The sequence below is a fragment of the Miniopterus schreibersii genome (genome assembly GCF_964146895.1).
Source record: "Miniopterus schreibersii genome assembly, chromosome: 4".
NCBI lineage: Eukaryota > Metazoa > Chordata > Mammalia > Chiroptera > Miniopteridae > Miniopterus > Miniopterus schreibersii.
In genome coordinates this window covers 68,058,243-68,083,751 of record NC_138105.1, presented here as the reverse complement: position 1 = coordinate 68,083,751, position 25,509 = coordinate 68,058,243, and the positions used below count along the sequence as shown (strand labels likewise).

General features: G+C 50.5%; 3 protein-coding genes across 7 annotated transcripts in view; 2 read left to right on the top strand and 1 right to left on the bottom strand.

Moving 5' to 3' along the window:
- Positions 1-12,014, bottom strand: part of VAV1 (vav guanine nucleotide exchange factor 1) — a 53,072-nt gene extending 41,058 nt beyond the window's left edge. The window contains exon 1 of one of the 2 annotated variants that reach the window (XM_081135048.1): positions 11,699-12,014. In XM_081135048.1, coding sequence (XP_080991174.1) covers positions 11,699-11,902 — 204 coding nt within the window. In that variant the 5' untranslated portion in view covers positions 11,903-12,014. The remainder of the gene's footprint in view (positions 1-11,698) is intronic. The other variant, XM_081135049.1, reaches the window with a different exon arrangement.
- C3 (complement C3) overlaps positions 1-25,509 on the top strand; it is a 79,766-nt gene that overhangs the window by 1,704 nt on the left and 52,553 nt on the right. The window lies entirely within an intron of this gene.
- Positions 14,703-25,334, top strand: SH2D3A (SH2 domain containing 3A). 4 transcript variants are annotated; one of them, XM_081135373.1, is made up of 12 exons: positions 14,765-14,846; positions 15,577-15,639; positions 17,668-17,804; positions 19,694-20,043; positions 20,398-20,474; positions 22,205-22,680; positions 22,796-22,911; positions 23,054-23,228; positions 23,309-23,420; positions 23,837-24,022; positions 24,302-24,375; positions 24,650-25,334. In XM_081135373.1, the coding sequence occupies exons 3-12, from the start codon at positions 17,736-17,738 to the stop codon at positions 24,683-24,685; spliced, it is 1,671 nt and encodes a 556-aa protein (XP_080991499.1). In that variant the 5' UTR covers positions 14,765-14,846; positions 15,577-15,639; positions 17,668-17,735; the 3' UTR covers positions 24,686-25,334. The 4 variants fall into 4 exon arrangements, with proteins under 4 accessions (XP_080991498.1, XP_080991499.1, XP_080991500.1 ...); XM_081135372.1 differs by lacking the exon at positions 24,302-24,375 and having other exon boundaries at positions 14,703-14,846; positions 24,650-25,273; XM_081135374.1 differs by lacking the exons at positions 14,765-14,846; positions 15,577-15,639; positions 24,302-24,375 and having other exon boundaries at positions 17,676-17,804; positions 22,579-22,680; positions 23,031-23,228; positions 24,650-25,273.

Genomic DNA, 25,509 nt, shown 5'->3' with positions numbered 1-25,509 from the left:
GCTACTTATTCCCTCAGGCAATTTAAACTTCCCATGTTTCCATTTCCTCATATGTGAAATAAGGGTAGTAACGTGTAACAGGTTGTGCTTTCCAAAGATGGCCACAAAAATATCAGCCACCCAGCGCGCTCTCCTGCAGTGTGACTTGTCACACTCCCACCAAGAGGTGGAGCCTGACTCCCCTGCCCTTGAATCTAGACTGGCCTAGTGACTTGCTTAGTCACTAAGAAAGCAAAGAGGTGACACTGCATGATCTCCAAGTAGGTCAGAAGAAACCTTGCAGCTTCTGCCTTGGTCTTTGGAGGAACAATTGCTCTCTCTCCATGTTCCTGCTCAAAACCCAGTCGCCATATTGTGAAGAAGCCCAAGCCCAGGCCACACAGGGAGGCCACGTGCCAGGGCTGCAGGCCCCGGCGCAGCCCGGCACCCGCCAGGCCGGGAAGAATTCTCCGGAGGTCCCAGCCCCAGACATTCACGGTTTCTCATCATGGAGCTGACAAACCACCCCCGCCACGCCGCATCTGAATCCCTGACGGGATCTATAAGAATTATAAAATAGTTGTTGTCTTATCACACTATGTTTGGGGTGGTTTGTTTCCCAGTACAGAAGTCCCCTTACCCGCGGTTTCACTTTCTGTGGTTTCAGTTACCCACGGTCAACCGTGGTCCAAAAATATGAAGTGGAAAATTCCAGAAGTAAACAATTCGTAAGTTTTAAATTACATGCCGTTTTGGGTTGTGTGATGAAATCTCACGCTGTCCTGCTGCCATCCAGCCCGGGACATAAATCATCCCTCTGCCCGCATCTCCACACCGTGCATACAGCACGAAAGACCCTCTGAGAGAGAGGCCACATTCACTTCACTTTTATTACAGTATACTGCTATAATTGTCCTATTTTATTATTACTTATTGTTGTTCATCTCTTACTGTGCCTAATTTATAAATTAAATTTTATCAAAGGTACGTATGTAGAGGAAAAAACATAGTATATACAGAATGTGGTACCCTCCACAGTTTCAGGCATCCACTGGGTGTCTTGGAACGTGTACCCCCCAGATAAGGGGGGACAACTGTAATAGATAACTGAGACATGATGGCGCCCACTCCGCGGATGTGTTGTGAAAATAAAATGAGTGAGTATTATGTGCTTAGAACACGTGCACCTAGTAAGTGCTCAGTAAATGGAACCTGTTTCTGTTGTTGTTACTCATTTACACTTTCTGAATCCACTCCCGTCCACTTCGTTAAAACTGTGCCAAGACCTTGATGTGGATATGCTCTTCTCTTTGGGCCTCGACACCACACCCTCTGGTTTTACTCCTGTCACTGAATTCTCCCCTCTGCCTCCCGGCTGCCTCCGCCTTCTCGCCCTCGCCCCTCAAGGCTGCTGCTCCCTGGGGCTCAGCCCTCAGGCCCCTGCCCTCTGTCTCTCGCCCCCCTCCCAAGATGAGCGCACTGGCTCCCTAGGATTTATTTCCCAATCACTAACGGGTAGTGCCTGCGGTGCTTTACAACTATACAACTATTAACTCATTAAAGTCTTATAACAGCCCTGTAAGGGAGGAGCTATCCTTGTCCCCATTTGAAAGATGGGGAAACTGAGTTATAGAGGGTTCAGTAACTCATCCAAGATCCCACAGTCAGGGTTGGAACCCAGATGCCCATGCAACTGGATTCCATGTCCCTCAAACAGGATTTCTCAGCCTCAGCACTACTGATACCTGGAGGGGTGGCCTGGGCATTGTAGAATACTTAGCAGCATCCCTGGTCTCTACCCACTAGATGCCAGTGGCACATCTCTCCCTCCAGTGGTGACAACCAAAACTGTCTCCAGGCATTGCCAAATGACCCCTGGCATGGCAGTGTCTCTCCTCCCATGCTGGGAAACACTGGGCTGCCCACTAGTCTGAGCTGCCTTCCATCTCCAGTGGAACACAGTCCAACGAGAACGCCCCCAACCTTGTTCCTCCCCGTCTTCCATCTTAGCAAATGATACCCACCCCCCCCAGTGCAGTTCCCTAAGCTAAAAACTTCGACATCATCTTATCTCCTTTCATTCGCCCCCACCCTTCTCCCTCATCCAATCTGTGAGCAAGTCTGGTCAGCTCAACCACCAAAATGGGAGCTGGATCCATTGTTTCCAACTCCTGGTCCCCGCCACCTTCATCAACCTCTTCCTCTCAGGTCTCCTTGCCGCCATCTCCATCACCTTAAAGTCTAGGCCCCACAGAGCAGCTAGAGGGGCCTCTTTAAATGGCCAATCTGTTTAAACCCACCAAGGACTTCCCATCACATTTAAATTCTGCACACATCCCACAGTTACTCCCAAACCTCATTTCCCATTACTCTCCCTTCACTCACCTTCCATCAGCAGATCCTTCATTCAGAGCCTCCCTACCACAGGATCTTTGCATGGCCTTTGTCTTCCCTGCCCCATTCTTCCCAGAGCTAGCTTCTCTCTCCTTCAGCTCTCAGATTTCCTTGACACCCCTCCAGGGCATGCTTTCCCCTTCCGTTTTTCTTCATCTTGACGCCTGGTTTTTGTCCACAGCATTTATTACAATGTTTCATTGATTTGCCTGTTTACTGTTTGTTGTGGGTTGAACAGTTGCCCCCCAAAAAGATATGTCCACATCAAATCACTGAAACCTGTAAATGTGATGTTATTTTAAATAAAAAGACTTTGCAAGATGTAATTAATAATTAAGTTAAGGATCTCAAAATGAGATCATTCTGGATTATCCAGGTGGGCCCTAAATCCAACGGCAAGTGTTTTTATAAGTGGTGCACAGACAGACACAAAGGAGACAGCCATGTGAAGACAGAGACAGAGGTTGCAGTGACACAGCCACACGCTAGGGAACCACCAGGAGCTGGAAGAGGCAAAGAACCGATTCTTACCTAGAGCCTCCTGATGGAGAACGGCCCTGCCAACATTTTGATTTCAGACCTCTGGCCTCCAGAACTGTGAGATGACATATTTCTGTTGTTTTAAGCCACCCTGTTTGTGGTACTTTGTTACAACAGCCACAGGAAACAAATACATTCACTCCCCTTGTCCCCCACAAGGCCATGAACTCAGGAAAGAGGAGAGTTAGTCTGTGGTGTTCTTTCCCGTAGCCCAGCCATCATCACAGGGCCTACTGCTGATACTAGTGTAAATGAATATTCTAGCTCAAGAAGCTCTCAATCTCTTCTTTGCCATCAAAGGAAGTGTTTACATTTCTTTGGGTCCCCCTGAGATAGGAAGCTCCCTCCCTCCAAAACAGGGATTTTCTCACCCAGTGATGCTGCTCCCCAGGGGGACATTTGGCAATGTCCGGGGACATTTGGCAGTGTCTGGGAACATTTTGTTGTCACAGCTCCAGAGGGAAGAGTGCCATGGCATCAGTGAATGGAGGCCAGGGATGCTGCTCAGCATCCTGCAAAGCGCGGGGTAGTTCCCAGGACAGGGAATGATCCCATCCCAAATTTCAGCTGTGCTGAGAAACTGTACTAAATTTAGTACTCACTACCAATATAAACTGCAATGGCCTGCTAACATCTGTTCCCCTTCCTCTGTAACAGTCCCTCAGTTTCCCCTTTGTAACTGCCCCTCCCCCTCTCGCAGTCTAACTTCTTTGGGTAGAGTCCAGTCAGGCCCAACTCCAGCAATGGGCAGCTGACCTGGCCTGGTCAATCAGAGCATCATATTCCCCTGAGCACAGCAGTTGGTTCAGGGATGGACATGTGACCCCACCAAAGATCTTAATCATGACCAATGACAACTAGATTTTTGCTTGGGAGGCCTTTAAATTGACCCTCCTATTTTCCATTAGACAAAGAATTGTAGGAATACAAATTTGGAGCAGGTAGGCACCCTTGTCTGCCCCCATTAGGAGGAAGGATGACTGAGAATGGAGAAAAGACATCCAAAAGAGCGAAGTTAAGAGATGAAGGGGGGCCAAGAGGGGCAGGGGGGCAGTTTTCCTGATAAATGCTTGAGTCCCCTGGATCCAGCCAGACCTGAAGGCATTTTTCTCCCAATATTTTTAGTTATGTGAGCTAATAAATATATTTATTTTTTTACTAAGCCACTTTCAATTGGATATTCTTGTCACAAGATCTAAGATACTTTATTAAAAGTTCTGCAGACTCAGCTCAGAATTTCCTCACACCTTAAACTTCTCCAACTGAACATCCCTGAGTTCTTCCACTGTTGCCCAAGGGACCTGACTCCCAAATTTCTCCTAAAGCCCAGGTCACACAACACCATCTCTAATATCAAAAAGGGGACAGTCCATCTCTGCAATGTGCTAAGATCTTTAGAAGGCCAGCTATGTTCATCCAACACATACTCAGGTGATGCCTCCTTCCGGGCACGATTAATATTAGCAAGGAAGACAAAAAGAACTCCTTCTGGCTCCTTAAATATGCCCCAACTTCCCACACTCAATTAGCATGTCACCTCCTCCAGGAAGCCTACCCTGATTTCTTCTGGGGAAGCCCTCCCCTGATCCCACAATGCCCTAGGCTCCACCCATCTATCACTGAATATATTATAACCACCTATTTCCATGAGTTGCAAGAGAATCTGTGTCTCATTTATCATGGAATTCTCTATCACCCAGCACATAGCCTAATACAAAGAAATGTTTACGAGGTGGGTGGTATTATCATTATTATTATTATTACTGTTATTATTACTATTATTGTCATCATTTTCCCCATTTTACAGATGAGAAAACCTAGACCCTTGCCCAAAGTCACATAACTAGGAACTCGTAGAGGTGGGATTGACTCCAGGCAATCCATACTCAACCACCACTAACCAAGTACCACTAACTAATAATCAGTAAGCACTCAACAAGTGCCTATTACATCATGGCTCGATCAGCAAACTCTTTCCGTAAAGAGCCAAATAGTCATTTTTTTGGCTTTGCAGGTCATAGGGTCTCTGTTGTGACTATTCAGGCAGTGAAAGCAGCCATGGACAATTTGTCAACTAAATTTTGTTTATAAAAAGAGGCAGCCAGCCCACAAGTTATAGTGTGCTGACCCCTATATTAAATGAATGATGAATGATGAATGAATGAAGTGAATACTTAATAAATATTTATTGCACCTACTTATGTGCTGGGCACTGGAGATACAGTTTGTGAGCCAAACAGACAAAAGGCCGTGCCCTGACATTCCAGTGGGGAAGGCAGCTAATAAGCAAGTAAGTAAGAACTATGGTCGGTCAGGAGGCTCTAAGTGCTGTGGAGAAAATTTAAGCAAGGAAGAGAATGAAAATTGTATGTGCGCAGGGAGGGGAAAGGGATGCACTTATAGATATGGAAACCAGGGAAGATCTCTCTGATAAGAAACCTAAAGAAGCTAAGAGAACAATCATAGTGTGTATCTGAGGGAAGAGGGATCCATGGAGAAAGAACAGCATATGCAAAGGCCCTGAGGCTAGATTGCACCTGGCAGGTTCTAGGAACAGTGAGGAGGCCACTATGGCTGGATTAGAAATGAGTGAGGGGGCCCGGCCGGGTGTGGCTCAGTGGTTGAGCATTGACCTAGGATCCAGGTGATCGGGGTTCGATTCCTGGTCAGGGCACATGCCCCGGTTGTGGGCTTGATCAATGACTCTCTCTCCCTCTCCTTTCCTCTCTCTGAAATCAATAAAGATATATTTAAAAAAAGAAAAAAAGAAAAGGAATGAGTGAGGGGGAGAGAGGCAGGGGATGAGGGCTGAGAGGTAAAGAGAGGACAAATCTTCCGGGCCACAGTGAGGACTTATGTTGACCCCCCCAGGTTTCCATCCCCATCAGTCCTAGCAGACGTGTTGAGATGAAGTCTTCCAACCAGCACAGCCCAACCCACTTTGATTCGCTTGCACCCCAGCCCTTCATCCCTAACTGAGTCCCTTCCCCATGGCTTTGGTTCAGGTCCTCCTCATTCCTCATCCTACCAAGGCCTCCTCCAAACCAGCTCCCTCCAGGCCTGCATCTCTGAAGCCAGCTAGGTTTCGCCTTGGGGTTCTTGGGGGCAATAACTTCTCTATATCCACCCAGTCTATTTCCTTGTCCTTCTTGGCTTCCGGCTAAACTATATTCTCAGCCTCTCTTGCAGTTGGATGGGACAGTGTGACTGAGCTCTAGCCCATGGAACAAGAACGGAGGTGATGGTGCCACTTCTGTGACTGGCCCATGAAAGCCTCCCATGGTTTCCCTTCTCACATTCCTTCCTTGCCCTCTGGATGACTAGAGAGGACTCCAGGGGCTGTAGGGAGGGTGGGGCCATGAGATGGAAGGAGCCAGGATTGTAGAAGCACTGTAAAGAAGGGCCATTCCCTCGGTCCCCCAGTTGACCCAAACTAGATTGCTATGTGAGCAACAAGTAAATTCATATTTTCATTGAAGCAATGCAATTTGTCATAGGAGCTAGCCTCACATGCCCTGACTAGACCACATTCCACAGCCAACTCAGACCCAATGAAATCAAATTAACAAAAAGAGTGACTCTCATTAATTTAGTTCTTGCTATATGTCAATCGCCATGTGAGGAATTTAACTGACCTTATCACATCTGGTCCTCACACAGCCCTGAGATAAAGGTGCTATACACATCCCCACTTTATAGATAAGACACAGATAGGTTAAGGGCTCAGATAGGTTAAGTAATTTTTTCTCCAAGATCACAAAGCCAGTAAATACCTGACTTGAAATTCAAACCAGCCTAATAAATAAAGAGCTCCAGAAAATTGAGAAGGAAAAAAGATTAACAGTACTAGAAGGGAAAAAATAATGGGCAAGGGATAGGAACAAATATTTCACTGAGAGAAAATAAAAACAGCCTTAAACATAGGAAAAGAGCATCAACCTCACTCAGAAAAAGAGAAATATAAATCAAGCCATAATGAGCTCCATTTATCCCCCAAATTGGCAACTCCTAAAGCTGGACAACAGAATAATCTGTTGGCAAGGCAATAGAGAACAAACACTTTCATGCATTGCTAGTGGCAGTGTAACCGGAACAATCCATATGGGAATAATCCCATTTACAGAACGATTTCCCCATCTCCAAAACACACACTCATTCACTTTGAGCCAGCAAACCCTTCCGAGAATTTATCCCATGGATGTACTTGCCCATGTGTAAGGCCGCAATAATAACATTTACATGTAGCCAGATACTTTCCTAGGTTCTTTATAGTAATTCGTTTAGCCCTCACAACTATGCTTTAAGATGGGAATGTATTATCTCCCTTTCACAGCTGATGAAACCGAAGCACAGAGAGGTTAAGTAACATGCCCAAGGTCACACAGTACAGGAGCCGAAAATGAGTCATGGACTAGGTTACTGATTGCAGTATGTTGGTTAGAACAAAAACCAGGTGCTCACTGATGGGGGTAGGGGAATGGTAAAATAAATGATCCCCCAGCCCTGCAATGAAACAGAGGCAGTTTAGAGCAATTGTTGAATATAAGGATCCTGAAGCCAGGCTGTCGGGGTTCAAATCCCTGACTCTGCCACTGTCAAACTGGGTGCCCTGGAGCAAGTTACTTAACATCTATGTGCCTCAGTTTCCCCATATGAAAAATGAGGATAATAATACTTTCCACCTCATAGGTTGTTGCGGGAATTAAACGAGTTAATTTATAGAAAGCATTTAGACCAGGGTTCAGTGAGCTTTTCTACAAAGATCTGGAGAGTAAATACCTTCAGCTCCTCAAACCAGACAGTCTCTGTGGCAACTACTCAACTCTACAGTTGTAGCTGAAAGCCAGGCGTAGACAGTACATAAATGAATGCGTGTGGCTGTGTGCCAACAAAACTTTATTTATAAAAACACATTGTGAACAGAGTCCACCTTCTGATTGTAGTTTGCTCTCCCCTGGTTTAGACTAAAGCCTGACACATAGCACAATGTAAGTGGTTTGTTAAATGAACTGTCGAGAATATCACGTAGCCATTTTCAGAAAGGAAATCTGTATGCACTGATTTGGTAAAATTCCCAAGACGATTATTAAAACGAGGAAAGCGGGTATAAAGCAGTGGATAGTATATGCTATCTTTCGTGTTAAGGGAGGAGTGTAGTAAGTCAGAACATGAATTCCTATTTGCTTATATTTGTATAAAGACATTCTGGAAAGATATACAGTCAACTTTTTAAAAATGTAGTCATTTTGGGGGGAAATAGGAACTGGGTATCTAACAGACAGGACTAGAAGTTAAATTTTTCCCTGTATGCCTTTTTATGCATTTTAATACTTGAATGACTATATATATATATATAATATATATATATAATATATATATACACACACACACACATATATATATATATATATATATATATATATATGACTGTATTATTTAACTCAACAGTTAAATAACTGAAAGATTCTATTGGGCTCTCTGTCCCCTAGCACAGGGTCCTTAACCTCAGCACTGCTGACATTTGGGGCAGGGTAATTCTCTGTTGTAGGCTGTTGAGCAGCATCCCTGGCCTCTATCCGCTAGATGCCGGTAGCATCTCCTAGAAGTGACAACCAGAAATGTCTCCAGACTTTGCCAAATGTCCCATGGGGGGCAAAATTGCCCCAGTTGAGAACTACTACCCTAACCCAATTCCTACCTGCTGTGTTAGGCGGCCCTCCCTCCCACTACCCCACATCCTTTCTAAAAAGACTTTTTCGTGAGGGTTTATCAAGTCTCAGACACTGTGCTAAGCAGTACTGAGATATCACAAGAATCCACCCAAGAAAGGGGACATTTTTATTTACAGTTCACAGATGAGGAAACCGAGGCTCAGGGAGGTAAAGCCAGGAAGTGGTGGCACCAGCATTTGAACCCAGGTCTGACTGCTCTGAGCCACACACACACACACACACACACACACACAGCCCACTCTCCCATTCTAACTCTTTCGCCCTCTCCATTTTCTGCCTCTGCCAGTGGCACCAGCATTCACTGAGCTGGGGACCTTGACATCATCTTGGCCCCAGAGCCTGTCCCCACCCCAAGTCTAATCAGCTCCCATGTCCTGGTGGATCTTTCCCACAATGACTGTCACATTCGTCCCTTCCTCTTCATGCCCTTAGCCTTAAAATTTCATCTCTGCAACCCAGAATTTTGAGCCTCAGAGAGCAGTAGAAGAGTTGCTACTGCAGCTGCTTATAATAGTATCATCCACTCTCTCTGAACCTCAGATCTGAGAGACCTTCCAGCTTGAAGACTCCCTCCAATCTGACCTCACCTATGAACCATTTCCACCAGCCGGGCCACTCACTGCCCCATAGTACAGCACAGCCTATGTGGGCACTCACCCTTTCTGACCCCAGGGCCTTTGCACTAGCAGTACCCCCTACCGGAAGCACTGTTTTCCCAGATCCATATGGCTCATTCATTCCCTCACTTTCCCCAGGTCTCTTCTCAAATGCACCTTATCAGTGAGGCCTCCCGGACCCCCTATTCAAAAGTGTGGCCCCATACTTGTAAGTCCCCTTTCCTGCTTTGTTTTCTCCAAAGCACATACCACATCCTGACAATTTATACGTTTCCTTCCTTATTTGCTCACTGTCAGTCTCTCCCACTAGAATGCAGGCTCCATGACATCAGGGGTTTGTGTGTGTCCTGTTCCCACTGTCTTGGTCTCAAGAAGAGGTCCGACATACATTGTAATTGTTGACAAATGAATGAATGTTTAAATATGCTCTTCCCACCCTCTTCCCTAGAAACAACTGAGCAAAAGCGGAGGAACTATGAAAAGGAAAGGAGAGAAACTGGGAAGCACCCTTATTCTAGCCTCCACACCTTTATTTATGCCTAGCCCCTTTCCCCCTCCCATACCCTTCAGGAGCACCCTCCCTTTTCTCCCTCTGCCCTTCTACACCCCATGGCCCTGGCTTACATCTGTTGACAGACAGGGACTTGCAAACCTAGAGATGTTGTTCTTGTGGCACCTCCCTCTGACTTAATGTTTTAGCTTCCTGCACACATCCCCACTGTGAACGGGGCATGGAGCTGAGCTTTGAAGGAAGCCAAAATGGGCAGGGGCAGAAGGGCACAGAGCTCCTACTCACTCTTCAAAACCCAGCACAAATGTCTCTTCTTGGAGAAAGCCAGACTTCCTCAGGCAAAGCCTTGCCTTTGCTCTAGGACCCCCAGCCCAAAGATTTATCCCTCTACCACAGTCCAGACAACAAGGGGCTGTGGATGTCTGGTTACATTTCCCCAGTCTGGGAGCACCTTGAGGGCCAGGCCTGGGCCTGGGTCCATGGCATTGCCCAGAAAATAGAATTAGGATGGTTCCTGGAGTCCCTGCAGCTGCCCTCCTAGACATTAATGCCACATCCCCTTGCTTTTCATCAGAGAACCAGCTTTAGGTAAGATGCATGCAGGAGTGGAAGTTCATCCTTAAGTCTATCCACTTGCCCATTAGCTGCTATTGAAGCCTCACTGGGGACCTTGCCTCCTTGCAGATCTGAGGCCTGTAGGCAAATTCAGGATGCCTGTGGCCAGAAGGGCTGGCCATGGAGGAGAGAGGTCTCTGGAGCTCCCTCATTCCATTAAGAAATCCTGCCTGGGCTAGGAAGTGGGAGCCACTCACCTCTCCACCCATGGCTCTGTCCCCAGAAAATGCCCCCAAGGACCCCCACGGATCCCACTCCCTGAGCAGTCATTTCCCCTCCCCCACCTGCACATGGCACCTCAGACCAGAGAGGAGGCAATGGATGCCCTAACTGCTGCACACACACACACACAGCCTACAGCTCCTCTGGACAAGGCATTCATCCAGGCATAGAGCCTAAGGGCTGGCCTATGGGTCCCCTCAGACCCCCATGGCAGGTGGGGAACCCCCAGCCCCCACCCAGCAGCATACACCACTTCCACCCAGCACCCAGGCAGCCATAGAGAACCAGAAGGTGCTACGAGAGAGCATCCAGTCCTGTTACCTCCCCCACCCCAACCGCATTCAAATAGGGACTTGAATGTATTTCCTGAGCCGGGGGCGGTCACAGTCAAATCTGCCTCCTTCTGGACCCTTAGCCCTTACAGAAATCGCTGAGAAAGTGCAGCTATTCCTAGGCTCCCAAACCCCAGAACCCACTCTCGGGGGCTCAAGACCAGCTCCTCAAAGTCCCCCAGGGGATGGAGGGAGCTAGGAAGAGCAGAGTCCTCCTGGTCACGGCCCCCCACCTACCCCAAGCTGCCCCAGGCCCAGGCAGGAAGCCAAGGGGAAGGAGATGTGAGGGGAAGGAAGGGGCCCAGGGCCCGGAGGAGGAGACACATGTGGGGAAGGAGGTGGAGGATGCCCTTCCCCCACAGCCAGAATCTGGGGGTAGGGGATATAAGAAAACCTTAGGCACCCTGTTGGCCAACCAGAGGGTTCCTAGGCATCCCCTCAAGACTCCCAGAGGATGGCACCTGGGGCCTTGAACCCCTGTAAAGTCAGCCTGGGGCTCAGGAGCGGTTAACCCCCAGCTTGCCAGTTCTCAGCCTAGATTTGGGCTCACTCCGTGCTTACGAACGAGTCCCTGTTAACCTGGGGCGGGTCACCCCAAAATGTCAGTGTTACCTTCCACACATCCCCCTGTCCCCTAAGCCAGCGCAGAGTTGGTATACGTCGCTCTGCATCGCCGGTCCAGGGGCACAGTGCACTAACCAGCCTGGAATGCCCCCCACTTCCAACCCGCGGTCTCGCAGCCCGCGGCGGGCTCACCTGGGACATCTGGGGGCGCAGGTTGACCTCGCGTAAGTTGATGGCGTGGGGCAGCAGGTTGTTAAGCAGCTGGCAGAGAAGGACCCCATCCCGAAGGGCCTGTGCCAGCTCGCACACCTGGGCCCCGTCCCAGGTCACGCGGTGGCTGGGCGGCAGCACCCGGCACTGGATCAGCCAGTGGGTACACTGTCGCCACAGCTCCATGGCTGCCGCCTTCCCGGGCCTGCCCGCGCGCCCTCGCAGCCTCCACCGCCCACCCGCCTGCCCGCCGGCCCGCCAGCCTGTGCTACTAGCTACCACTTCCTCTTCTTCGCCTGTAACTGTCGACGGGAGAGGGGGTGGAAGAGGAGGAGCTTTAGGGGGTGGGGGCGGGGGTGGCACCTGCAGTCCAGCCTCGCCTAGCCCAGCCCCTTCCACGCGGGACCCTTCCCTCCCCAGCGCAACACCTGGAATGGGAGAGGGGCTGCCGGAGGTCAGGCTAACAGCCCGCCCTTCTCCATATCCAACCCTTTAGCAGGAACACCTGAAAATACTCAAAATCCTGCCTCTGCTCACGCCTCCCTTCTCTGCCTCCACCCAGGTCCAGCCCCATCAGCGCTCGCCTGGACCAGCGCAGTCTCCTCCGCCCTGGTCCCTGGGCTCCCGCCCCCTGGCTCCAGTCTATTCGCCCCACAACAGCCAGAGGGCGCCTGGAGCACCTGAGTCAAGTCGGGATGTTACCCCCCTTGTCACACACCTTCCTCTTTGGGGTAAAAGTCCTCCATGCAACCCACAAGTCCCGATAAAACCTGACCTCCCTAAACCCTCCCTGCCCTCAATCCCTCCACACCCCTTTCTCTCACTTGCCGCCCAGGCCTCCTGCTGCTCCTCCAACAAGTCAGGCATGGTCCTGCCCCCAGGACCTTTGCACATGTTCCTCCCCTGCCTTAGGCAACTTCACTGCTAGTTCCCACACCACCTACAGGTCTTTGCTTAATGTCACCTTCTCATGAAGTCTTCTCAAACCTCCCTATTTCAAATCAGCCTTTTATCCCACCCCATCACACCTTATTCCTACTTTAAGCCTTGATCAAATCTGACATTTTATTATACTTATTTCTTTATTGTCTATTTAGAAATTTGTCTCTTATGTGCTGGACACTCCCCCCAGCACATATACGTGCTCCATAAATATTTGTTGAATGAATGGATAAACAAACAAACAAATGGTTGAAAGCTCTGACATTTATCCCAAATCCATCCATGTATCCCCATGGCCCTGGTCACTATCAACTCTCTCCTTATAGACTTCGCTAGCGACGTTGTTAATTGCCTTGTTTAGCAAACATTTACTGTGTTCGTAGCCCTTGCCACCTAAAATCATCTTGTCTATGAGGTCTCTCACCCCAGTAAGTTGTGAGTAGCCTCCCCTCCTCGCCTCAATCTCCCTAGACACACCTTGAATTTTCTTTTTTAATTCTTGTAACCACTGGGGGGCGCTAGGCCCCTTCCCTGGATATACCCCCCTACCCTCTGACTGTATCAAAATTAGGCGGGAGAGACGGTCAAGGAAAAGATACTCCCCTCAGCCCTTCCTGAGCCCCCTCTTCCATATGAGGGCGGGAAGTCCAGCCCAACCTGGAAGTTTCCAGCTTTGCGGTCCTACAGGTGCTAAACTTCATCCTCAAGCATCCTTCGCTCTATGTGTCAACTTCCTCATCTGTAAAATGGGTGACCATTTAGAATTATGGTAGGCATCAGAGATGGTGGGGCTGCCAAGAAGAAAGCGAGGAAGACAGGATGGCCCTCCAGGGCTCCACGTTTGAATCGACCACTCACAAACCGGCTCAATTTGGGCATGTGGCTTAGCTATCCGGTGCCTCAGTTTCTGCATCTGGAAAATGGGGGTGATGAAAATAGTACCTACCTCGTTGAGTGGCCTAGGTAAAAATCAAGTGCACTGAGGCAGGTCGGGCGAGCAGTCCAGTCCTGGCAAGCAGCCAGGACTGAGTAAATGTCAGCTGCGACGACTGCTTGCTTTCCTCCCCCCCTTCCCTTCCTCCTCCATAGACGTGGCCAGAGCGTTCCCTCTCTCGTTCCCGATCCCCCCCACCTTTCTCATGCCTGCCTCCAGGCGTCACGATGCAAGATCCGCCGCCTCCTTCCCCCCACCCGGAAAACCACCTGCGTGTTCTCCCCACCCCCCATGTCCCTTCAGTCTAGCTCAGCTCCATCGCGCTGGCACTGGGGGAGGCTGTGGCGTCTTCCCGCATCTCTCCACAAAACCCCAACACTCAGCTGGGGTTCCACTCCCGGAAACCCGAGGGGGCGGTCTAGAGGAAGCGCACCCCTCCACGTCACAGCTGCCGCCAACCCTCGCCTAGCCAGAAAACTCCTAGGGGCCGCCCCGCCCTTTCCCGGAACCCTGAGGGGCGACAGCGGGAGAGATACCCCTTCCCGCTTCCCGAGGGGCGGGGGTGACTAGGGCCAGCCCGAGGGTAATGGAGGAGCCAAGTTCTTTTTTTTTTTTTTCCTTTTTTTTTTCTTTTTTTCTTTTTTCTGGAGGAGCCAAATTCTAAGCGGGACAAAAGCGACAGAGGGGGGATGGGCGTGGCCAGCGGAGGGGGCGGGGCGGTGTTCTGAGGGGCCGGGCCCGCTTTAAGGGAAGAGCGGAGTTTCCCAGGGTGCTGCGGTCTATGAAGAAGGTGCTGCGCCCGGCCGCGCGTGGCTCAGCGGTCGCGCATCGCCCAGGAGATCGCGGTTCGCTTCCCGGTCAGGGCGCAGGGCCGGGTTGCGGGCTCGATCCCCATTTGGGGGCGTGCGGGAGGCAGCCGATCAATGACTTTCTCATCATTGATGTTTCTCTCTCTCTCCCTCTCCCTTCCTCTCTCTGAAATCAATAAAGACATATTAAGAAAAGCAGAAGGAGGTACAGTAATACCCAAAGGCGACGTGGTTACTGCGAGAAAAGGTTCTGAGGGGGCGGAGCGTGAGAAGCCTTGGAGGCGGGGTCCGAAGGGGGCGTGGTGTCGAGGGGCGGGTCTCACGGGCCAGGGCCCGGTGATTGGGCTCGGTTCCCACCTCGCCTGGTGGGAGGGGCCCGGGGCGGTAGAACGTCAGGCTCCGGTACCGCTCCGGCCTCTCGGGAGCTCCGTGGGTGCCGTCCCAGGTGAGTGAAGGGCCCCGGGTGCATCCAGGACCAGGGGATTACTCGGGTGGGGAATCCTCTCTTTTTCAGGTGGGGCCGCCGGCACCCAGGGAGGGTCTGGCTGGCTGTCGGTCCAACTTGTCCGCGGACGTAGAATGGGTCGCCGGGTGCCCGGTTGGGTCGCGGTGCATTACGAGTGTCCGTGTACCTGGGCGTGCCTGGGCGTGCTCCTCTAAGCGTGTTTCCTTTGCAACACGGCGATCCTCACTGCTTCCACTTTTGCCTGATCTGTCTTTTTAAGCCACAAACCAGATTGTGCCCCTCCCTCACTAAAAACCCTTCCATAGCTCCAGTTCTGTCCTACAGAGGTGAAAATCTGGTGCCCAGCAGTTCCTGCATGGCCTCGCCCCTGCCGACCTCGCTGGCTCTCCACTTAGCTCTTTGCTTACTGCATTCCAGCCACACTGGCCTCCTTGATGATGTCAAGTGTAAAAAGCAAGTTCCATCTCACCTTTGGATTTGTTGTACACCCTGCACCTGAACTGCTGTTTCTCCCAAATCTTTGCATAACTATCTCCTTCCCTTTACTAAAGACTCAGCTCCAGAGTCACCTTCTGGGAGAGACCTTCCTGACTAGGCTACTTAAAGTAGCCTGCCCCCTCCAGCCATCTTATCACCTCTCCCTGTTTTACCACCTGTATTGATTATTCTTAGAATTTATTCTTGTTTTGTTGTGTGTTTTGTCCACCAGACAGCGAAGGGCGAAGGCAGGTCTCTGTCATCACTGTATTTCCAGGGTCTAGAACAGCACACAGTAAGTGCTCAGCCAATTGGTGGTTGCTCAGTGTCAAGTTTGTCCATCTGTGTCCATGTGTCTATGTGCTGGTGCCTGCGACGTGTACACATGTATATGGTCTATAGGCCATGAATACCCTCTCCCTCCTTTCCCCATGCTTGCCCCTACATCACCCTCTCTCCTGATTCTGCCCCCTTCCTCTCTCCCCTGCCCAAATATACAGAAATTATTCCAAAAGAAGCAGGGCAGGAGGATGACTTAGCCTGTGGCTGACCTGTGCCCATCCTGAGCTTCCCCACTCCCAACTAACCAGAATTTTGTCAGTGGTGCACCTTGATGTCCACTAAGGGGGACATGAGACAGAGGAACCTGGAGTTGGGGACTCTTAAGACGGAGACTGGGCCTGGTCCAGCTGACAAACAGGAAGTGCACAGGCACCCAGGAGACACACCTGGTGTTCAGGTATGCATTGCCTGGAGCCAGCTCCAGGCCCAGCTCCCCACCCCTAAAGTCACCTAGGGCTGGTCTGAGTACTTCCTGCCCCTTTCAGGCCCTCAGCCAGGCTGACTCAGGATGTAAGAATCCTGGTGCTGTTTTCCTGCAGACCCTGACCAGGCCTCGAAGACCTTGCAGGGTAGAGAGTGAGAAGCAGATCCCTTGCTTCCCTCCTCCCCAGGGTGGGCTTTCTCCACCAGATACTTGAGATAGGCCTGCCTGATGACCAAGGGAGTCCCAAAGTGTCTGGCATCTAAATTTGACTGTAATTATAATGAAATATATCGGCTCCAAAATTGCATTTGCTGACATTTCTACAAAGATGTGACCTTTCAATGTCCTTAAATGTGGTGTTACATTGGAAAGCCGTGTACAAGTTAGATTTTCTTAAATCCTAAGAATCCTTTTGTGTGCACAAGGACTGCTTAGGAGCTATGGAAATTAGTAAATTAAATTTCCTCTGGCCTGGAATGTTCTTTCACCCTGAGAACCACCAGGCTCGCTCCCTCAAAATCATTCCAGTTGTACTGACTGAGACCTTCCCAGGCCACCCGATGGAAAGTCAGAGCTCCCCCACTAGGATCTTCACATCCCATACCTGGCTAGATCTTTCCGCTTGGCTCTCTCTGACCTACCTACAAGCTCATCTATTTATTTTCTTAATCACCATCTCCCACACTAGACCAGCTGTGGTCTCCAGTCTGTTTTGTTTACTGCTGGGTCTCTAGCACCTAGAACAGCGCCTGGCACAGAGTGGGTGCCACATAAATATTGGTTTGAGTGAATTACTTAATTAAATTTCTACAACCAGGAGCATTACGTCATCTGCATAAAATGCCATTACATATTAAAGCACTGCATAAGTCTTCTCCCTTTGCAAGAATCCCAGTGAGTGCATGGCTGTTTCCATGAAATCACAGCCAATTCTAAATTAAAGTTACTCATAGCCTGACTTTATATATATAAACAGTTGACCCCTGAACAACATGGGCTTAAAATGCACAGGTCCACTTATATGTGAATTAATTTCAATAAATACTGTAAATGTATTTTCTCTTCCTTATGGTTTTCTTAATAACATTTTCTTTCCTGTAGCTTTACTTTATTGTAAAATACAGTATATAATATATATAACATACAAAATATGTGTTAATTGACTATGTTATCTGTGAGGCTTCTGATCAATCATAGGATATTAGTAGTTAAGTTTTGGGGGAGTCAAAAGTTATATACAGATTTTCAATTGTGCAGGGGTCAGCACCCCTAACCCCTGCATTGTTCAAGGGCCAACTGTAATCTGGCATATATCTATATAGCTGGTATATATATTTATATATATATAAATCTGACTATGATTAACTTGTTTAATTTAGAATATAATATATATTTATATAATACATATATATGCATATACAGAGAGAGAGATGCATTTTAAGGTTTGATAGGATATGGGCTGCTGTCTCTAAAACTAAGAAGAACACACACAAAAGAAAAAAAAAAACATGAATAGGAGCCACTCAGGAAGCAGGAATAATTATTTCCATTTTACAGGTGTGGAAGACTGAGGCCTGTTGAAAGTGCAGAGCTCAACCCCAGCATCCACTGTCCCCAAAAGCTCCATGCAGGTGCCACAGGATGGAGAGGACTTTGCCAGCCAACCCTGGTACCACGGCCCTCTGTCCCGCCAGGTACTGCCTTCTGCAGGGCCTCAGCACCATGCCACAGGGAGCCTCTCCTGCCCTTGACCTGCTGGAGACTCTTGGGTCCTAGAAGAGGAATTTAGGATCAAGGGCTATTGGAAGGGGTGGCTGGGAGACTGGGGACTGTCTTGAAGCTTGGTTGGTGTGACATATCATTCTTTATTTTTATTTTTTAATTTATTTTTAAGTATATCTTTATTGGTTTCAGAGAAAGGAGGGGAGAAGGAGAGAGAGAGAGAGAGAGAGAGACAGAAACATCAGTGATGAGAGAGTCATTGATCGGCGGCCTCCTGCACAGCCCCGATTGGGGATCGAGCCCGCAACCCGGGCATGTGCCCTGACCAGGAATCGAACTGTGATCTCCTGGATCCTAGGTCAATGCTCAACCACTGAGCTACACCCGGCTGGGCCACTCCTTATTTTTGAATTATCACTTTCTTTGGGATGGTGCTGAGGATGGTAACAGAGATTAAAGAAGGTCCTAGATCCCTCAAAGCACCCCTTGGCTCTGCTTGTCTCTCTCTCTTTCTCTCTCTGGGTCCCAGGCACCTGTGGCCACCAGGACCCCATCTCTCTCTCAATTCAAGGCTCCCCACCTTCATCTTCAACTCAGGTGTCACCTTCAGGGGTCCCGGGACCCTGGGCATCCAATCAAAGCATGAGAGGTTGTATAGCTTAGTGGTTAAAATCCCACACTCTAGTCAGACATCCTGGGATTAAATCCCAGCCCTGCAACTTACATTCTGTGTGACCTAGGCTAAGATAGTTAACCTCTCTGGGTCTCAGTTTGCCCATCTGTAAAATGGGGATAATAGTACCTACCATTTAACTTTGGCAAAGGATTAAATGAGTTCATATGTTTTACACCTAAAGCAGCACCTGGCATCCAGTAGGGCTATACATGTGTCCACTGCATATATTGTTCAGTCCCCAGCCCCTATCACCAGCTGTGCTTTGTCTCTCTGATATCAGAGCCCTCAGCCCCTGTTTTCACACTAGCCATCGCAGCTGTCATAAGACAACTTGAAATTTTTATAGAGGATTTATGGGCCACACACTGGAAGAATCCAACTAATGGCTTATTTTGAACCCACATTTGCAAAGCAAGCCAGCGTATTTACTCAGATTGGAAGTTGTACCAGTCAGCATCAGCTAGGAGCTATAACAAACATTTCCAAGATGTCACTGGCTAAACACAATACACATTTAAGGGCTTGTTTATGTCACAGTCCAAGGTGGTTGGGGAGTGAGGAATTGGAGCTCCAGAAATCAGTCAGGACCTAAGCCCTTTCCATCTTGTGGCTCAGCCTTACCCCAGGACTTTTTTGACATCAGCTGACAAATAGGAAACAGAATCTATAGGATTAAAAACAATTATTTTAAATATATTTTTATTGATTTTAGGGAGAGAGAGAGAGAGAAACATTGATGTGAGAGAAATATCCATGGGTTGCCTCCTGCACATGCCCTGACACACCCTGACCAGAGACTGAACCTGCAACCTGGGTATGTGACCTGACAGAGAATCAAACTCACAACCTTTGGGTGCACAGGGCGACCCCCAACCAACTAAGCCACACGGGAGGGGGCAGAACCTGTAGGACTTTGCAGGAGGCTTTTTATGGGCCCTTCGTGGACAGTCCCCCACTGTACTTCTGCCCTCCTCCCATTGGCCAGATCTTGTCACATGATAGCTCCAAGTGCAAGGGAGCCTGGGAAATGTAGTCCAGAGGCGTGCCCATGAGAAAAGGGTAAACAGTTTGGTACCAAACTACCCAGTCTCTGGATGGCTTTTCTTGGGTGGAGGTTGTGAGGTACAATTAACTACTGATCTGGGCTCATGCCTAAACCCCCTGCCCCCTGTTCTCCATCCCCAGAAGGCAGAGGCTCTTCTTAGGCAAGACGGTGACTTCTTGGTTCGGGCGTCTGGGTCCCGTGGAGGGCACCCTGTGATCTCCTGCCGCTGGCGGGGCTCGGTCCTACACTTTGAGGTGCTCCGTGTGGCCTTGCGTCCCCGGCCAGGCCGGCCCACAGCGCTCTTTCAGCTGGAGGATGAGCGTTTCCCAAGCCTGCCTGCCCTGATTCGCAGCTATGTGACTGGCCAGCGTCCACTGACCCAGGCTACAGGGGCTATCGCCTCCAGGCCCGTGATGCGGCAGGAGCCTATTCAACGCAGCTTTAGTGAGGACACCCTCCTAGACAGCAGCACTCGGACAGAGCTCCTCAGGTACTCACAGGCTCCCGACCTTAACGGCGACACCCAAACTCCCTGGGTTTTTTCACTTCGGCAGTGTTGACACTTGGGGCCAGGTCTTGGTTGTGTGGAACTGTCCTGTGCATTGCAGGATGTTGAGCAGCATCCCTGGTCTCTATCTACTAGATGCCAGTAGAATCCTCCCCACTCCACTCCCTAGTTGTGGCAAACAAAAAGTGTCTTCTGACCTTGCCAAGTCCCCTGGGGGCAGAGCATCCTGGGTGAGATCCAGTGGTCCTGAGTGACTGCAGGTAGAGGGTTCTGGGCGTTGGTTGGGCTGCCCTGCTCAGGCTGGGAATACACTTCTATCCCATCTCTGTCCCCCAGGGCCAGGAAGTGGAGTGACAGTCAGCCTGCAGGTTTGGAGCATGTGGGGCAGTCGAGAGAAGGCCACTCTGAACCAGGTGAGAGTCTCCCAGGACAGCCTATGGCTCAGAGATTTCTTTGCCCCTCATTCCCTAAGTGATTTTGAGCAGGTGACTTAACCTTTTGGGAAATGGGGACAATGATGCTCTCTAAGTGGTCACAGTGGTTAAAAAACACATAAGAACTTTGTAGGTGCTTAATGTGGTTATTCTAAGAAACCCTATGTGTTCTGACCATGGCTGATCTCCCTAATAATTCTTGCCGTATGCCCCTCACTCCAGTCACACAGTCTTCCTTTCGGTTGCTAGAACATTTCACATTTGTTCCTACCTCAGGGCCTTTGCACTAGTTATTCTTGCCATTAGAAAGCCCATTCCCCTAATCTTTTTCTGACTGCTTCTCACCCAACATGAATGCCTCAAAAAAGCTTACCCAAATCATCCTACCTAAAGAAGGTCTCCCTCATGCCCCGTCTGCCTTGTCTGCCCTATCCATCCCCCACCCCGTTTAACATAAGCCCTCTCCACATTCCAGTTACTGTATTACGTGCTGAGATACATTGATGAACGAGAAAGACAAAGATTTCTGCCCTAGTGAAGCTAACATCCTGTTAGAGGAAGACAGACTAAGAACAACAAAAATAAGTCAATTCTGTATGATTTGGGGTAAAAATTAAAAGCACAACAAAATAGAGGAGACTTTAAGTAGCAGTCAGGAAAGGCCCCATAGAGAAAGATTTTGAGGACATAAGGAAGGGAAGGATGTGGATAACTGGGGTGAAAGTGTCTCACACACACACACACACACACACACACACACACACACACACACACACACCAGCAGAAGGAACGAGTGCAAAGGTCCTGGAGCAGAACAAGAGTTTGAACTACTCATTCAGCCAAAAGGAGGTGAATGTAGCTGAAGCAGCAGGAGTGAGGGAAAGTCAGAGAGATCTGGGGCTCCGAGTTTGAGAGCTTTTTGGGCTACTGTGAGGACTTTGGCCAGTGTTCAGAGCATGCTGAGAAACATGGGAAGTTGTTAAGCCCCTATAACAGGGTCTATTTAAATGCTTTGTAAGTATAGAATCTCCCAGAAGTCTGGGTGTGGTTTTAAGTTCTAATAACCTTGGAAGTAAACATGCTACAAACTTAACAACAAAAGACATCATTTGAAGGTTTGATAAATTCCATTGCTTTGATGTTTATGTAGTTTTGTGAATTTTGATTAATATGTTTTTGGTTTTTTTAATTTTTTAAAATATATTTTTACTGATTTCAGAGAGAGGATGGGAGAGGGAGAGAGATAGAAACATCAATGATGAGAGTGTCGTCATTGATCAGCTGCCTCCTGCACACCCTTGACTAGGGATCAAGCCTGCAACCCGGGCCTGTGCCCTGACTGGGAATTGAACCGCTGTCTCCTGGATCCAAGGTCAATGTTCAACCGCTGAGCCACACCCAGCTGGGCAATATGTTTTTATTTTAATTTTGTACCATCAGTACTTTACCATCTTCAGTCAGAGGGACGAAAACAAAGGATTCAAATTTAAAATGTGGTATTCAGAATTCATAAAACTATGTAAGTGTCAAAGAAAGTTCATTTTCAAACCATTGATGTGTAGCATTTATACTGGGGAAGTTGTTAAAGTTCAAAGCCACATCAAGATAGGTAGGGATACCTGGGTATTGACTGAATGAGTGGATGAACCAGGACCCACTCAACTATCTTCTCTGTGTACCTCCTGAACCCTTTCTTGTGTGATCCCCAGGAGCTTCCACTGTGCCCACATTTGCCCTGCGTTGCATGGGTAGTGACCCTGTTTTGCTGAAAACCCTGGCTCCCCTGGGATCAATTACTGACAGCCTCAGGGCCTCGGATGGGCAGCTTCATGCCAAGGCACCAACCAAGCCACGTCGAATGTCCTCACTGGTGCTGCCCGATGCCTCTGGACAACCCCCAACATACTGTGAGCTGGTGCTCCGAGTGCCCAGTGCCCAGGGAACACCCCCTGGCCACAGATGCCCAGAGCCAGAAGCCCCATGGTGGGAGGCCCAGGAGGAGGAGGAGAGATGTTTCGCAAGACCGCAGGCAGAGGTCTCTTTCTGCCACCCTGACAACCCCTCCAGCCTGATGGGCCCCCAGAATCGGCCCCTGGAACCCAAAGTCCTGCATACTCTCCGTGGTCTATTCCTGGAGCACCATCCTGGGAGCACTGCCCTCCACCTGCTATTGGCAGACTGCCAGGTGAATCACATACCTGATCCCTTCTCCCCAGACAGAGGTGAAGCCCAACTGTACCTTACACCCATACACTTACTCTGTTCACTTGTCCTCCCCACTCCCCCTCCACTTCCCCTAGGCTGCGGGACTATTGGGAGTGACCAAGGATCAGCGGGATGCCATGGGGGTTGCCTCTGGCCTGGAGCTGCTCACACTTCCCCATGGCCATCGCTTGCGGTCAGAACTGCTGGAAAGGTGAGCCAGCCACCTGGAATTCCCAGGATCTCCAAATCTCCCTACTCTGGGAGGGGGGATGGGCAGTGCCACATCTGTCCTTCCTCACCCCGAAATACACACCTCCCCACTGCCCCCAGACCCTGGTCCTCTGCCTCCACAGGCACGAGGCGCTGGTGCTGGCCGGCGCACTGGCGGTGCTGGGCTGCACGGGGCCGCTGGAGGAGCGCGCGGCTGCCCTGAGGGGCCTGGTGGAGCTGGCACTGGCGCTGCGGCCGGGGGCGGTGGGAGACCTGCCGGGACTGGCCGCTGTCATGGGCGCTCTGCTCATGCCCCAGGTGAATGGGGTGCAGGGGTGGGAGGAAGCCCGAGTGCAGGTGATGGGGAAAAGCAGGCATGCTCAGGGTTCTTACCCCAGGTGTCCCGGCTGGAACACACGTGGCGCCAGCTCCGCAGGAACCACACCGAGGCCGCGGTGGCCTTCGAGCAGGAGCTGAAGCCCCTGATGCGGGCGCTGGATGAAGGCGCCGGTGAGTGGCGGCATTTGGAGCCACGCACCAGCTCTAACTCAGAATCCTAATCCAGTCCGCGGCCAAGTCACTGCTTCTGTCCTTAACCCACGCCCTTCGCCACAGGCCCCGCCCCCCTCACCCTAGACCCAGCCTTCCACACTCGACTGGGCCTCGGATCCAATCCCTAGGCCCCGCCCTCACTGTACTTTAGGCTCCACCCCTTCATCATAAGCTCTGCCTTCTGCACCCTAGGCCCCACCCTATGCACTAGGCTTGGTCCGGGCCCCAGTCCTTAGGCTCCGCCCCTGCCCTATACTACGCCCTTGACTCAAGCAAGTTACTTTAGTCCTAGGGTGCCTGGCCCAGTGTCCCACCCTCTTCACCCTAGGCCCTGCCCCCTGTCCCAAGCCCACTCCAGGCCCTTCTCTCCACAGGACCCTGCAACCCCGGCGAGGTGGCGCTGCCTCATGTGGCACCCGTGGTGCACCTGCTGGAAGGCGAGGAACTTCCAGGGCCGCTAGACAAGAGTTGCGAGCAGCTGCTGCGCACCCTGCAGGGGGCGCGTCAGATGGCCCAGGACGCACCCAAATTCCGCAAAGCAGCTGCCCAGCGCCTGCAAGGTGAGCGCCCCCTCTGCGCTGGGCTGCCAGAAGGTCCCAACTTTAGGAGCAACCCGCATGCTCTAACCTGGTGCCCCCAAACCGTGCCTGGGGCCATAGTCTCCCACCACGCCTCCCACAGTTCCACGCAAATTGGGACAGCTCCCCTCAGGGGCCCCCAAGCCTGCTTGGCAAGCAGCAGTGGATGACAGTAAGCACCCTACACCCAAAAGGGGCGGGCCCTGCTCCCAAAGTCACACTCACGTGTCCCACTCCCACCCATCCCAACTTCCTCCCAAGTTTGTCGCACAGGGTGGCCCAGGACCCCAAATCCTGACCCCGGAGCAGCTCCATCTCCAGGCACAGTCTCTAAGGTGGGGACCCTAGCAGCTCAAACCAGGAACAGAGCGTCATCCCCATGCACCCTGGCCAGACTCACCTCCCCCAATCCCCTCAGCCACGCCTTTCCCTGCACCTGCAAGGCCCACAGAGCCCACACCCCCCTACCCTACTTAACTGTCCAGAGTACTTGGGGCAGAGTTCCTCCAGGGCCCTGCAGGGTCAAAGTCCCCAGGGGAAAAGGCAGATATGAGGAGGGGCTATGTAGGTGCCTGGGCCTGCCCCCAGCACATCTGGCCCTTCCCCCAGGATTCCGGCCTAACCCTGAGCTGCAGGAGGCCCTGACCACCAACTTTGTCCGGAGGCTGCTCTGGGGGAGCCGGGGTGAGGGGGCTCCGAGGGCCAATCGTCTGGAGAAGTTTCAGCATGTCCTCAGCGTCCTATCACAGCGCCTGGAGCCTGACTGCTGAGAGCCCAGATCCCCTTCTTCACACTGGGACACCCAGACTTTTGGTAATCCCAGCGGGAGACCAAGGAAGTCATCTCAAGTTGCTCCCACAGCCAAACAGGGTGAGGACCCACACCCTGACTTGCAGAAGGGGTAAGGGCAGGTTTGCAAGAACCCACCCTGCCTCCTAAAAATAAACTGGGATCCTGGGGTGAGGGGCAACCTCCTCCCCCACAGAAGACCCAGGTGTCTGGAGGCCCTGGCTGCCATCTCCTGCCCCCACCCCCACACATATCCCACAAATGTGAAAGTGTAGCTTCTGATAAGAGAACTTGCAGCTCTGTAAGAGGCCAGAGTTCAAAAGCCTTTCAAAGGTTGTGACTGCTAGCAGATTGCTTGCCCTCTCTGTGCCTGCCTTCAACATAAAAGTGAGACTGTACTTTCTAGGAATTATCGTGGGAATTAAAGCTCAATATTTAAAAGGGATAATGGGTGGAGAATGCCTGGCACACGGTAGGTGCTCAATAAACACTACCTGCTCTCAGTAAGCTGCCACGAACACAGAAGGAATGATGTTTGGCACCCTCCTCATAGACAAGGGCCCAACTCTCAGGAAGGGACAGGGTGTGTCCAAGGTGTGCCCAAATTCACCTCCCCTTCCTCATTCCCTGTGTGGCCTCTAAGGAAGGTGGCATTTGAATATCCAGCCCCAGTATCTAAA

What these genes read in the sequence shown, in the direction of transcription:
- SH2D3A (XM_081135372.1), top strand. Translation starts at nt 17,736, where the DNA reads ATGCAGGTGCCACAGGATGGAGAGGACTTTGCCAGCCAACCCTGGTAC. An exon ending in ACGGCCCTCTGTCCCGCCAG is followed by an intron (nt 17,805 to 19,693) that starts GTACTGCCTTCT and finishes CTCCATCCCCAG; the next exon opens with AAGGCAGAGGCTCTTCTTAG. An exon ending in GCGCTCTGCTCATGCCCCAG is followed by an intron (nt 23,229 to 23,308) that starts GTGAATGGGGTG and finishes TTCTTACCCCAG; the next exon opens with GTGTCCCGGCTGGAACACAC.